At 37.7% G+C, this 14546-nt stretch overlaps 1 protein-coding gene across 1 annotated transcript in view; it reads right to left on the bottom strand.

Moving 5' to 3' along the window:
• SLCO5A1 (solute carrier organic anion transporter family member 5A1) overlaps positions 1–14546 on the bottom strand; it is a 154348-nt gene that overhangs the window by 49445 nt on the left and 90357 nt on the right. Inside the window, exon 5 of the mRNA XM_066266281.1 lies at positions 13677–13841. Coding sequence (XP_066122378.1) covers positions 13677–13841 — 165 coding nt within the window. The remainder of the gene's footprint in view (positions 1–13676; positions 13842–14546) is intronic.

Consider the following 14546-nt stretch of genomic DNA (forward strand, 5'->3'; position numbering starts at 1 on the left):
AATAGAGGACTGGATGAAGAAGATGGGGCACATATACACCATGGTATACTATTCAGCTAGGAGAAATGATGACATCGGATCACTTACACGGAATGGTGGAGTCTTGGTAGCATTGTGCGGAGTGAAATAAACGAATCAGAAAAAAACAGGAACTGCAGGATTCCATACATTGGTGGGACATAAAAGCAAGACTAAGAGGCATGGACAGGAGTGTGGTGGTTACGGGGGGTGGGGGGAGGGAAGGAGGGAGAGGGGGAGGGGGAGGGGTACAGAGAGAACTGGATGGAGGGTGGCGGAGGATGATCTCTCTTCGGGTGATGGGTATGCAACAGAACTAAATGACAAGATAACCTGGACATGTTTTCTTTGAATGTATGTACCCTGATTTATTGATGTCACCCCATTAAAATAAAAATTTATTTATAAAAAAAATACTTTGTTATATTAAACAACTCAATTACTTAGAAATGTGTATGTATAGGTCTAAATAAAACGAGTGAATATGATAACCATTTTATAAAAATGTAATTAGATGACTGTTGAGTTTTAGAATTTTAATAGCATTATTTTCATAAAATATTTAAATATTCAAAAACTAAATAAAATTTTACTTAAATATTTAAAAAAAATAAAAAATAAAAACCAATTTAATTTTAAACTAACACAGGAGCTCAGAGAGCATATCTTCAACTCCCTCATTTTATAGATTTTAATCAGGATCAATTACTTATTAGCAAGGCCTCGACTCTAAGTGTTCTAAATCTAAATCCAATGCTGCTTCTACATTAATATGATGCTAATACTCCCATAAACGTGTTTAAATTACAAAGGTTTGTTATTTTCTTTTTGTGATTTTTTTTAAAGCATTTAAGCCACTTGCTAAAAGGAAAATTTTTTTATAGAAACTCACTTTATTGTTAATTCTTCTACATTTTATTTATTTCAGAATAGGAAGTGTTTTATATTAATTTTCTACCCAAAGCAGCAGAAAATTCCTTTCAAAGAATCTTAGCTATTACTGTCTTCAGTCATTAGGTACATACCCAGAAATAAATATTATGATTAAAGGTTACATGTTAGAGCAAGCTGACTTCAACTTTAACCAAAATTAGCAGCAACAACCTATAATCATATGAGAGAAATAAGCTTTAGTTCTTTTTATAGTACATTTATATCAATTATTTCATTGAGCAATAAAACAGCTCTGTGAACAGTCACTGTCTGCTTATTCAGATATGGAAACAGTTTGGGAAAATGAAATGACAATAAAATCATTATGACAAATGTATAGAGTAGTACTTTAGGTCTTCAAGCACTTATACTTAATCTTCTATCTTGTGACGGGTTAGTTTATGCCCATTGTCCATAAAAGTAAGCATTGAGGAAAATAAAGCATGTGAATGGTGTCACCAAGCTAACAGAGCAGAGCAAGGATACAAGTCTGATTTCCAGGCCAGAGTTCTTTCAGGTCTGAGACAAGAAATCTGCTACCTAAATTCTAAATTAATTCTTTCTTCTAAAACTGAAAGCTAGTCTCTTAATGCCTTCTTAATTTTTTCAATTAGTTAAACTGTCTCATAAAACAAACTCAAACCTTTAATACAAAAAAAGCTGAAATTTGTTAACATCTATGAAATGTGTATATGTGTGCATAAAATGTGAGTGTATGTAGGTACTGTGTATATGTATGTATTTTTAAATATGTACACATGTATTAAAACTTTTTTTATTCATCTTGCTATACACCATAATGCCCATCAGAGTAGTTTGCTAAATGGCAGGCACTCAGTAATCACTCAGTGAGTTCAGGGAACAGACACAGTATCCCTAGGTTATGACCCTAGACAGGCTGGGAGCATAAGCGTAGAATAAAATTCTCCACAGAGCTGACAGTTTATAGTAACACAAAATTTCTACTGGCACCTTGTTCTGAGATTCTTGGAAATCTGCTCTAAAGACAAGACATCTATTCTAAGTTTCCAGCACTGAAAATGCACCTGATGCTTCTGCAATACTTGAGGCAATTTATAAAGTTGTTTTCTTAAATATTTTTTTAAATTCTCCCTAAAAGTCTTTAATTAATGTGCAGAATGCTTTGCTCAGCAAAGTTAATGTCACCACTCTGTTCAAATAAACAAGTGTTAAGTACAAATTGACAGTTTGCAGACATGCTTCTATAAAATATCTATTTCTTGTAACTACAACTACCAACCCATTAATTACATAAATAACAAAGAAGAATTTGTAATGTCATGAGTACAGATGTTCTATTGCTCTCAACCTGTGGGTCGCGACCTCGGCAGGGTCGCCTAAAGCCATCGGAAAATACATAATGCATATCAGGTATTTACATTCCGAATCATAACTATAGCAAAATTACAGTTATGCACCAAAATTATTTTTTGGTTTGGGGTCACTGCAACATGAGGAACTGTATTGCGGGGTCATGGCATTAGAAAGGTTGGGAACCACTGTTCTATTGGGAAATCTTGCTGAAGGACATGGACATTTACACAGCTATCCTACTCTGCTTCTTTATTGAAGGATTCCACCAAGCTCCATTGCACGGCCAAAAGGATTTGGTGTTTACATGGAAGGTATTTTGAAAAAATTTAAGGAAGATGTTGTTACAAAATAATATTGAACTACTCGATATAAAACAATTACACACAAATTGTTCCTTACAGAGGTAAGAGAAGTATGCATCTGTTTCTAAATATTTACTTTAGTCAGAAAACCAACATAAGTTATATTCACTTTTATTGCAAAGAGAAATATGGGGAAATTTTAATATAATAATGAAAAAAACAATTAGTTTGAAATCCAATAGGTCTAACAGTTACAAATCCAAATATTCTACCTTCTAGCCATAATGGGAATGTGGGCCTGACAACAAAGTAAATCTTCTGTGGTCCATCGTAGTAAGATGGTTCATGTTACAAAAGGACATTGCTTAAACTTCTGATAATGCCTAAGGACATGTTTCATTATTTAGCTGAAAAGAGTAAGGTACTTCCTGCCAGTCTGGTAATAACCATATCCTGGCCATATTCAAGGGCCAAGATAGTCATTAGCTCTGGATGTGATATTTATGAGTTAACAGAAAGCACCTCTGAGAAAATGAGAACAGGTAAAATGAGCTAGGAGTTAACAGTTTGTCTCTAGATCCAGTACACTGCTACCTGTGAGGCCGCGAATCCTTCAAATAGGGTCTCTATACCTTTAGTTACCTGTCTATAAAACTGGGATAATATTATACTTCCTCCCCTATTTATCTCCCTTCCTCAACTCTTTCAATAATAATCCTGATTCTCCTGTCCTATTATAGAGGATATAATATTCAATAAATAGCAACGCCAGGGTTATTCTCATTAATAATTTATGTTGTTATTTACACTTAATGAGTGATTTTTAACTCTTTAAAACTTCACACCATTTTACAGCTGGTAAAACTGAAGCCAGAGAGGGGAAGAATATTGGGGGCTGGGGGAAACACTTTAAGGGATTAAACAAATAAATAAAAAAAACACCTCATAGGCACAGACAACAGTGTGGTGATTACAGAGGGAAAGGGGGTGAGGGAGGAAGAAGAGGTAAATGGGGGTTAAGTGGTGATGGAAAGAGATTTGACTTGGGGTGATGAACACACAGTGCAGTACACAGATGAGGTATTATAGAATTGTACACCTGAACCCTTATAGTTTTATTAACCAATGTTGCCCAAATCCAATTTAAAACATTGTTTCACACACACACAAAAATACGAACCCCAGAGAAATTAGTTAACTCACCAAATAAATGCAGTGCCAGCTCTTAAACCCAGACCTTCTAACTTCAAAACCAATAATGCTTCTCTTAGAAAATGTTGGCCTGCTGCAAAGCAGGTAGGGATCACCTTACTTAAGTAGGGTATGGACCTGCTAAAATGGGACCCTGATTGGTAAAGGTTTCTGAGTTCTCAATGGATAGCTTTAATCATCAAGCTATCTCTCTTATTGTAGTCCCACCAAAAAAAAAGCAAAAAGTGGAGCAATTCAACCTCATTCCATCAATCACATGCACCAAAGCAGAAAAAATCTCTCTCTTTCTCTCTCTCTCTATAAATATATATGAAATTTAAACTGCCAGGAAAAGGTATTACATACATCTAAAGTAAAACGGCAAAAAAATGACTAAATTTAAGGCCTAGGAAAAGACATTGCTCACAAAAAACAAAGTTTCAGGGTTGGCAAGGGGAAGAGGAGAGTAGGATGTTTGTTAGTTGATCTCTGGTGAGAGAAAGGTCATCGAATCCAATCCCTCATTCCATAGATGAGACTGAGGGCCAAAAAGTTTACACTCCTCCCTTCATCAACTCATCTGGATGATCCTTGGATGCTGATTTAACCCCAGACACGACGCAGCACAAATGCTCTTACTCTGCTCCTTACACTTCATTCTTCTCGCAGGGTTTCCAGCCCTTTCGAAAAGCTCTCTAATCTTTCTCAACTCAACTTTTACATGTAAGCGAATCCTGCTCTGCAAACACAATATAGTATTTTTGATGACTAAGACTCTCAAGAGCCTCTGGGCCACTCTGAACATCAATGATCATCAAGGGGAAATTGAACATTGATGTAGAAATCTGGAGAAAACTGGGCTAACTGGCTTCCAAGTCTGAAAATCCCTTATAAGTGATGTCTGACTTTATTTTTCTGTGTGTGTTCCTGCACACATGTGTGCACATGAAAAACAAACCCCAGACTTAAGGACTGTGCTATTAATCATCAAAGATTAGTGAAACAAAAACATTTCATTTAATTCAGAGATCTGGTCAACTGACATTTCATGGCACCACACTTCAAATATACAAAATTATAACCCTTAAAATGTCTCCCTATCAAGAGTCAAATATAGATATATTTGAGGATGAAAAATAAGTGAAGAATAAATAAATCAGAGATACAGAGATTTAACCTTAGTTCAACACTGACTCAGCTTAAGTCACTTTCATGTATAATGTGTCAAATCCTCAAGCCTCCTTCATTCAGTTCAGAGAAAATAATCCCTCAGCCTTCACATAATTGTCTCTCTTGCCTTCCCTTTCATTTTCCCATGTCCTGTTAGCCATACTTCTTCTCTTCTTACTCTTCGAATCCATTTCCCCCAGACAATCTTTCCTCTGAATATTTCCATATGTTGTAAGTCCCAGTTTCACTCTTCGGCCTTAGAGTCCTTTTCCTGAAAGTGTCTCATAAAGTGGGTAATGCAGTTGTCACTAAGTCTCTACGTACAAAACACTGTGCTAGCACCCACATTCCCTCGTTTAACCCATTCGTGCCTATGTCCCATTATTGGAACTGTAGTGACCTGGAGTTATTTATACCCTACTGCTCAAAGTCATCACCGAGGTCTGATTTTCTCATCTGCCTCTTGAGGGTGCATGTTCTCACGTGGTGCATGCACACTTAGTTGCTGCCACAGATGCTGGTGTGCTAGGAACTAGTCAAAAAGTGATGTGGATTTTTGGAAAATTTCTGAAGAACTGAACTTCAAGAATTTCAACCTTGGGCATAAATGGGCTAATCCTCCCAACCTCCAACTCTCATAAAAGTTTACAAGCTTGTCCAGGGACATAAGCAGCCTAATAGGGCCACCATACCATAGGTCCTTGAAGAGAGGAGCCCTCTGTGTTCCCATTACGGCACGTGCCAGGCCCGCAGCAGAAGCTTTATAAATACTGTGAATGGATGGATGAAGAGGAGAAGCTAGAATTTCAAAAAGATATGTTGCCCTCCAAAACTAATCCTCTTAATGACTGTACTATATGTCTTACTATAGTGAAATAAAAATTATAAATGATAAGTCTCTCAGGACCAGCTCAATCTATATATTATGAACTGTATTATGGATTTCTGGGTGAACAGTTTGCAAACACTGCTCTATCCACCTCAGTTTCATCAGCCCTTCCCTGGATACAGCAGGACCTCCGCGCAGTACTGCGGCGAGGACCGCGCAGAAAGCCCCGCCCCCTCACTGTGCCAGGCTCAGGGTGGAAGGCCAACCACAGTCGCCAGCTTCCACCATCATGGCACAGGCTCCTACTGCAGGAAAGACTCTGATTTGATCTGAATTCCCAAAAGCTATATAGATTTTTCAAAGTGCTTCCAGAAAGATCCTCTCCTTTGATCTTTATAGCAATCTGATGGTAAATGCTACAGCTTGGGGGAGGAGATGGGGGCCCGTTATTGCATGACAACCACATCCACGAGCTCACAAGCTCCCTCCTCTGTCTGGGATCAGCTTCTTTGCCAAGACGAAAGCAAATTGAAAGCTGGACAATTAAACTAAATAGTTAAAGAGAAATAAGTATATTAGACAAATGGGCTAGTTAGTATGAAATGACTTACACAGATCATTATGTGTCATTATAGTAAAAGAATGGAACCAACCCAATGGCCACCAATAGGGAACCAAACAGACTGATATGCAGCAGAGTCCTGCATGGCTGTTGGAACATAGACAAGTCTCTGACACTGCTTCAGGGCAGGACAGAGGGGACAGTGTCACAGTCTCAGGGTAAGACGGAAAAATACTAATATAAAATGCTGATGTTATAATATAAACATATTGTGTACATAATACACTTGTTTACTTACATATTCAAACAGAAACAGAAGAGAAATATACAAATAAATGCTACCTACAGACAGGAGGGAGAGAATGGGAGGAAAGCGGGTGGAGGTTTCTCTGAATGCCCTTGGTTTTATTGTTTTGACTCTCGAGTCATTTGACTCTCAAATGTCTTACCTAATTTATAAAACAAATTTCACTTAGAACTGTAAAACTAAAGTAATCCCTAAACACTGAAAATAAATTAAAGCAAATAAACTCCACATGCTATCTGGTTGTAGGCATAACCCAAAGCGAGAAGAGTTATTTCTAATCCATTTCAGCCACAGGCTTTTGCATATCCATAAGAGAGCCACCGGACAAAACAAGCCCCAAACAAGCCCCAAACTGCATTGCATTCACAGTCAGGGAAAAAACTGACAGGTGATCTGACCATTACACACACACACACACACACACACACACACACTTATAAAGAAATTACATAAAAGTCATTAGGAAAAAAGACTTTCAGCATTAAAGCAAAGAGATATAATACCAAAGAAGTGCTAACCTGTACTCTTAAATTTGAAGCAGAAATATCAGCATTATACCTCAAGATTTGTTTTTCCCTTTTTATTAACAAACATCCTAGAAACAACGACAACCTTGCAGCAGTGAGCATGCCTGGTGTCCTGATGGGGATCTCCATATATATATCATTTTCTCTAAAAGGAACCGGGCTCCTTGAGAAACATGACCGACCCCAGGTCTAGGTCAGGGAACATCCAATAAACAAGTCACTTTTGTCATGCTGGCAATCACAAAGCCTGCCGGGCTAGTGCTGAAGGAGACAGCTGCTAACTTGAAGGGGCCCCCAGTGGCCAAACACCAGACAACTAAAGCATCAAAAAGAATAATTATCGCACTGAGCTGAAGCACATCCAACACAGAAAGAGCCATGAGCTTATCATATTTTTTTAATTTTATTGCTCACAATACAAATTCGTTACAATATAAATTGTTACTCTAAATTGGTAAATAAAGGGAAAGAATCCCAAAAGAAACAATGGTCATTTGGATAACTAGACAAACTGAAAAATCGCCATGGATTTAGGGAAATTCAAAGAAAGAAAGAGATGCCCGGGGATATGAGCCCCCTCCCCCACACCCTGGCTGTCTCCTGTCCCAGAAGGTTCTCCTGCTTCATCCTATGATCAGGACAAAACAGCCCCTCCATACGATTTCATTTGAAAGTATTACTTCTCTTAATAGATGGTATTTCACAAAATGCTTTTGAGTTAACCACTCTAAATTAGACTAATACAGTTTGTTCTCATTCCAAAAACTTAATGAGACTTTTTAATGGAGATTTAAATAGAACAGTCTCTCAACATAAGAGACTGATTTTTATTGAACTTCTACAATATATCAAGTGCTGTAAGATAAAAAAAATTAGATCATTTAATTTTTTTTCAGTATCCCTGGGATATGACCACTCACATTTTACAAATAAGAAACTGAGAGAGTGGTTAAATAACTTGGCTAAAATCACTGTTAGTTAAGTGACAGGTCGGGGTTTCAAAGAGAAGTCTGTGGACTCTATCAGGCTGCCCATGGCTGGGAAAAACAGATACTGCTGATACTGGATAAGGCCGAAGTATGGTGATGCACATTATCAAAAATTCCACAGCAAGAGGAATAAATACAGTAGTCCCCTTCTAAGAAAGTAATGCTACTCTATGGGGACTGTAAGAATAAGTTTATCTGGTGCGTGCAACCTAGGAAAAATTACTTAATCTAAGATTTTAGAACAGAAAGAAATCAGAGAATTTATTCCAGTCCAAACTATTGTTTCCCAGCCTAGAACACAGACCTAGAGAGAAAAACAGATAAGCCTGAAGTCACATATGTTAGTGGCATGAGGACAGAGCTGCTGGCTCTAGGGTACTTCTCAGGGGTACCTTCAGCAGGTGGGAGCCAGCCTGGGCTCCCAGCCCTGTGTGCCGGATGCCAACCCTGAATTACAGTGTGAAACATATTGATTAATGGTGTTACTCTGTAACTACAGACCCGAGGAGTTTGGGGATGATTTGTACCAACTTGCCCTCATTGTTTATTGATGACAGTGACCATGATGATTTGCACCTGGTCTTGCTAAGACTCCCTGGAGGGCTCTGATGATGAGGTTGGTTCCATAGCAGGAACCTATGTAACCAATAAAATATAAAACAATGTGAAAACATTAAAAATATTTTAAAATATGAAAAGTATTACAAAAATATGAAAAACTCCAGTCGAGATGCTATTTGGAACTCCGGTTCTTGGGTGCTCCGTGCACACGGAGGCGGGGTCTGAAGTCAGAGAGAACATCCTGCCCCGCCCTTCAGAGGCACCTGTGCCTGCAAAGCTCATTCTTACTTCAGCGCTGTTGTCATTTGTATCTTTGTGTACTCATTGTCATTTTGGATTCCCTGAGCCTTCTTAAGCAAGCAAGTCCTCTTTAACTGCCACCATTAGCACCCTGGCTAAGAACTTGCCACATGGTAGGCACTCAAACATGTCCTAAATTAATTGGTTAATGAACAAATAAAAAGAACCTGAGTGTCTTGACTTATTGTGCACTATCACCTTCTACAACAGTTTAGCATTGAAGAAAAATAAATGTAATTTAGTGCAATAATATCTCTCTGCTCAAAAGACCAAGAGCCTATAATTGTCACTCTTAGTTCCTAATAGCCTCTATTCATCTCAAGACCGTTTGAAAGCAGAGCGGTGAGGAGACTGGAGCTGCTGCTGCAGGCTATCAGTTTGCAGGGACCTTCTGCTGTCTCCCAGAGCACACCGTGTCTGTATGCACACATCCCATCGAGTCAAACATCATCGCCTGACCTTGGAAATGGGCAGCAATGCTAACTACATCCACCTCTAAGGTAGTCTATTTGCATTTAAATTTTTAATTTCAATATTTTTTTTATCTATGCATACTGTGCATTTGTAAAATTAGTATAAAAGTGGGTTTTTAAAATTACTTGTAATATTAAAGAATTGGTATAGAAAAGCTGTCAATGCCCACAGAAGAACAGAACAATCAAAGCACGTTCATGCCTTTCTTGCATCTAAATATGCGGCAACTCCCAAAGGCTGCAATTTGAGTTCAGTGATACCGCTATGAATCGCATCGACCAAACCTCAAATCAGTGGCTGAAGACAGATGGCAAATATTTGGTTAATCAGACAACCATAAAAGTTAAAGTACTTTTTAAAAAAAAATCACACTCCAACCTAATCCCCTACCCAGAAATAAGTGTCTTGGTTATTCTCCAAAGAAGAACAAAATAGAGTTGTCCAAGGCTATTTCTCTTGTAAAGACAAACTAATGTCTAACTAGAACTCCGCACACCAAGGGGCGGGATTGCAAGAAAGCAGAGGTGATGCTCTAACCTTGGTGTTCTCAAAACAAATTTTGTAGCCATGACTCAGGGGCAAAGGCTGCTATAGAAGGAGTGGAAGGTGACTACTAGACAAAATGTTATTTCTATGAAATAGTACAAAAATTAAAACCGACTACAAATGATGACAATAGCATATACCTATTATATTATCTCAACAAAAAATCACATATGGATATGCGTACTCCAAGGAATTCAAACTCTAGCCTCCTGGCTCTCGCTATTTGCATATATTTAAGCAAGTTACTTAAACCACCTTAGACCTTTGTTTTCTCATCTGGAAAATGGGCAAAATCAATAATACCTATTGCACAGGCATTAGTTACATGGAGTAAATGATGTTGTCTATATAAAATGCTTAGATAATGTCTTCTACTTACTAAATAATAAATGTCAGTTTACTATCATCACTATTATTATTCTCCAATCTATTCAAGCTGCATGACCTCAAATGTAAGGTGCTATCATCATCAATACTAATTTTCTTTCCTATATAATATATGACTAAGTTAGACTTCATCAACTTCCCTGCCAATTGTTTCAGGCTTTTCCAAATATCAACTTCATAAGATTGAAATTTGATCAATTGATGTGACCCTAAATGGTTTCACAGAAACCCCATAAAGGGAAAAGTGTAACATGAACACAGACCCACTGTTGCAGAGATAAAGAAAATGGGGTTGATAAAAACAAAGGGGGTTCCATGATGCCCTCATCAGACCCTGGTGTCACCACATCCCCCTGGAACACAGGTGCTCCCAACGTGATGACAATCTGAGCCCAGTGGTGCTACAGGTTCTTGAGCAGATTTCTCACCCCCAACACCAGAAATCACTCATCTGACTTCACCCACAGGTCCCCCACCCACCCACCTGCTTTCCTTTAGAACCTTCTCTGCTTCCCTCCTACATAACAAACTGCTACTTTATTTTATTTTATTTTTATTTTTTGCCAAAACAAGCTTTATCTTTCCTTGCTCTTTGCCTTTGCCCTAGGTGGTCCACCACAGGGAATAAATGCCTTCCCTTCAACCTCCAAATGGTCAAATTCAACTTTTCTTTAAAAGCTTAGTTAAAAAGCATTTCCTCCATGAAACAGCACAAACATAACATTCTATCAGCCAAAATAATCTCTGCAACCCAAACCATCTAAGTCATTGAAACAGCCTTTTTCTTGACTCATTCTGTAAGTTTTTTCTCTCCTCTTAGATCTCTAAGCAACTTAATTCCTGGTGTGAGTCTTCACACACACACATACACACACACACACACACAGCATAGCCCCTTGCACAGAGCTGCTGTTCAAGGACTATATGAGAGAGAGTGAGCCAAAGGTCCTCCATACATGTTTTGGATCATGTACGGAGTTTCATTTCTGCCATACTCAACACAAGCACTCTGCTATGGAGGGTCAGGTATTTATTCAAATAAATTTTTAATGAAAAAAAAAAACTTTAACTTGAACACCATCAGATAAGAAATTAAACTACTTTTAAATTCTTCTTCAAATACATTTCTTAATTCTTTATGCCACTTATATGCAGTAAAAAAAGATTCAGAAAACAAAAGATTAAATTAAATAAGTCCTTAAAAATAAGTGCTTGGAGAATAGTCAGTTGATAAAAATTCAAAAAAGTCAAGCTGAGTTTTAAAATGAATTATCACCCTTGTTTAATCTTACTACAACCGGCCACCCTCTACTCCTAATCAATCTGAATATCGCTTGACTATTTTTATTTGTTATACATTTAGCAAGGAAGGAAAAAATATGTGAGCTGGGAATAAAAAACAGTAGACTACCAAACATTGTATAAATTGACTTGCAATAATCCCCCAAAATTGCTGATGACAAAACCAGAATGGAATTGGCACTTTGTGATGCCTGTACTCCCAATGTCAGAACACGGGATGAACAAATGCCAGGAGCTAGCTTTACTCAGCCGTGCACCCTCTTCACCAGGGGGCCTCGCTCAGTGACTGCTGCCTTGACTTCACCACTGTGCAATTCTGTAGCCACGCATCCCACAGCCAGCTGAACACTTTACCCCATTTTTCCACAAGGAGTCATCTATCTAGCCTCTGCCTCTACAGTAATTAAGAGACAGCCCGGTCCACACGCGTTCATTATGCATCAGTTCCGACCTAGTTTGGCACTGTACCACTGTCCCAGTAGGGGAAAACGGTGCACATAGAGGGGAACAGGAGGATCCAGGCGGCGCTGCCCCTTGGTGGGTCTGGGACAGGACACATAGGATGAACTCGCAATGTTCTCCGACGTGTGTTCTGAGGAACACTGTTCATGAGAAAGTGGCCTCTTTAAAAAATGGATTTCATGGTCAAATAACTTTGGAAAAGACTGTAGTCTAACTCTTCCTCTGGGAGTTTCATAATGCATATTAGCATATGAAAGGTTACTATAAGTCCTGCAGCAAAGAACTCTATACCACTTTAACTCAGCAAGTTTCAAATTTATTTGACTCTAAACCTTCTTTCCAGTAACACTTTTAAATTTGGGAAATACTTGAAACTACATATACCAGCTCTATGGCTTCAAATCTAGCGACAAGCAAACTCTTAGTTTCCCTACCTAAGAATTATTGCACAACAAAAGGTGAGTGTATGAATTAAACTAAAAATGGGAAGTTAAGATTTTCTGACAACCAAACTGTATATCCTATCATGGATCCACAACCCAATTATGTATGTCTTCGTGCAAAGTGAAAGAAAGAACAAAATGATTATACAAATATATCAAGTCAACATTTTCCTTCTACAATAATATAATTTTGGCTGTTAATTTTCAGATAATTAGTGCTTGCTGGATGTGAGCATGGAGAAGAACGTGGGAGTGAAAGCCATTGGAAAAGTGATTGTAACTCTCCACTTAACTGACGAGATATACTTTCATAATATATTGAGCTGTAGGTAGATACAACTATTTGACCATCTTTGAAACCGCTAAGGAAATATCTAGACTATCATATAATATAATACACTGAAAATTCCCCCAATATTTAAAAATTAATGTTCCCACATTTCTGAGCACCCAATTTACTATGAAAAGATTTGAGCACTAAGGTACATGTATCAAAGTCTCCTAAAACTCAAAAAATCCATTTTCCTAGACATGAAATTAATTTCTAAAACAAAATTCATAGATTTCTTTTCTAAATTCAAGCATCTTCAGTAACTCAATGAAAATCTGTTCATATTTACAAAAGGAAAATCCTGATACCATAGAACTGACCTATACTGTATTCCAAATTATCAGTAGTTCAAAACTCTAACACTTTAAGACTCATGCCAACCCATAAAAGGGTTTATTCAGATTTACATTTGAAATCCATTGCCTATTTCATTCTTTTTAACTCAAAACCATGAAAACATAAATATATGCAAAGTTCTCCCTTTCCAAAACACAGTTGGTAAAATCATCACACCATAATACAATCTGAATCAAAGAAAAAACATTCAAAGACTTCATCCTTCTGGAATCTGGGCAGAAGTTGGCTGTTAATGAATTTATTTAACACTTTGATGTTAGAATGCAGGTTAGTTCTCTTCACTCATTGCATTTCAAGCTAGTGGTCAAAAATGATCATGTTTCGAAGGAGCTCTAACGGCAGTGCCTTACCAGTGTAGATGCTGGCATTGGAAGCTGGAATACCAAACTGTGACTCGATGAACTTGGGAATGAAGGTAATGAAAGCAGTTACAATGGCACTCTCAGCTGTGTATGACAAACTCACAAAAAGGAATGTCATGTTGCTTAAGATCCTGACAGCTGCTCTTGGTAGGTCTACAAAATGACAAAAATGACAAATGAATGTTATAAACAAGGGATGGAAAATAAAATAAAATTGAATTGTTTTTGAAATGAACTGGAAATAGCCATTCAGCAATATTTGAGAATATTGAATAAGAATAAAAATAGAAATACCTGATAACTGATTAGAAGTTATCTACTTTATTATATACCATAAATTTGGGGGTCTTTTTCAACTAAGATAAAGAAATTTAATAAAGTATTTTTAAAGCATACCCATACACAAATGTTCTTACAAAAAGTATCCAACCTATGACACCTGTTTCAAAAACTGTTTAAAGTAAATTATTTGCATTTTTATTTATTAAAACAATGTTCTTTGTTAAGAGTTCAAAATCTTCAAATGTGTCAAGTACCTGTAATATAATCCTAAACTACAGTTTCCACTTGAGCTTACTAGTATTCCCCTGAGAAAATGACTTCTGGGTGGCCAGCTCCCTGACACCCACAGGAGAAGTGGCACATAATCGGACCTTGACCTTCTAGGCTCAGAAAATAATACAGCTAAAAGGGCACATGGGATAAGGCTGCAGGTCAGACACTCCCAGGCACTTTGGAACAAAGACAAATTATCTCCAAGGGAGCAGGACAGCCCAGCAGTGTGGGCTCAGCACCTGCCCAGTTGCCTCTCAAGGAAAAATCCATTCCCAGAATGTGGGCATTTATTTCACAGAACTT

This window comes from Saccopteryx bilineata, chromosome 3, assembly GCF_036850765.1.
Source record: "Saccopteryx bilineata isolate mSacBil1 chromosome 3, mSacBil1_pri_phased_curated, whole genome shotgun sequence".
Taxonomy (NCBI): Eukaryota; Metazoa; Chordata; class Mammalia; order Chiroptera; family Emballonuridae; genus Saccopteryx; species Saccopteryx bilineata.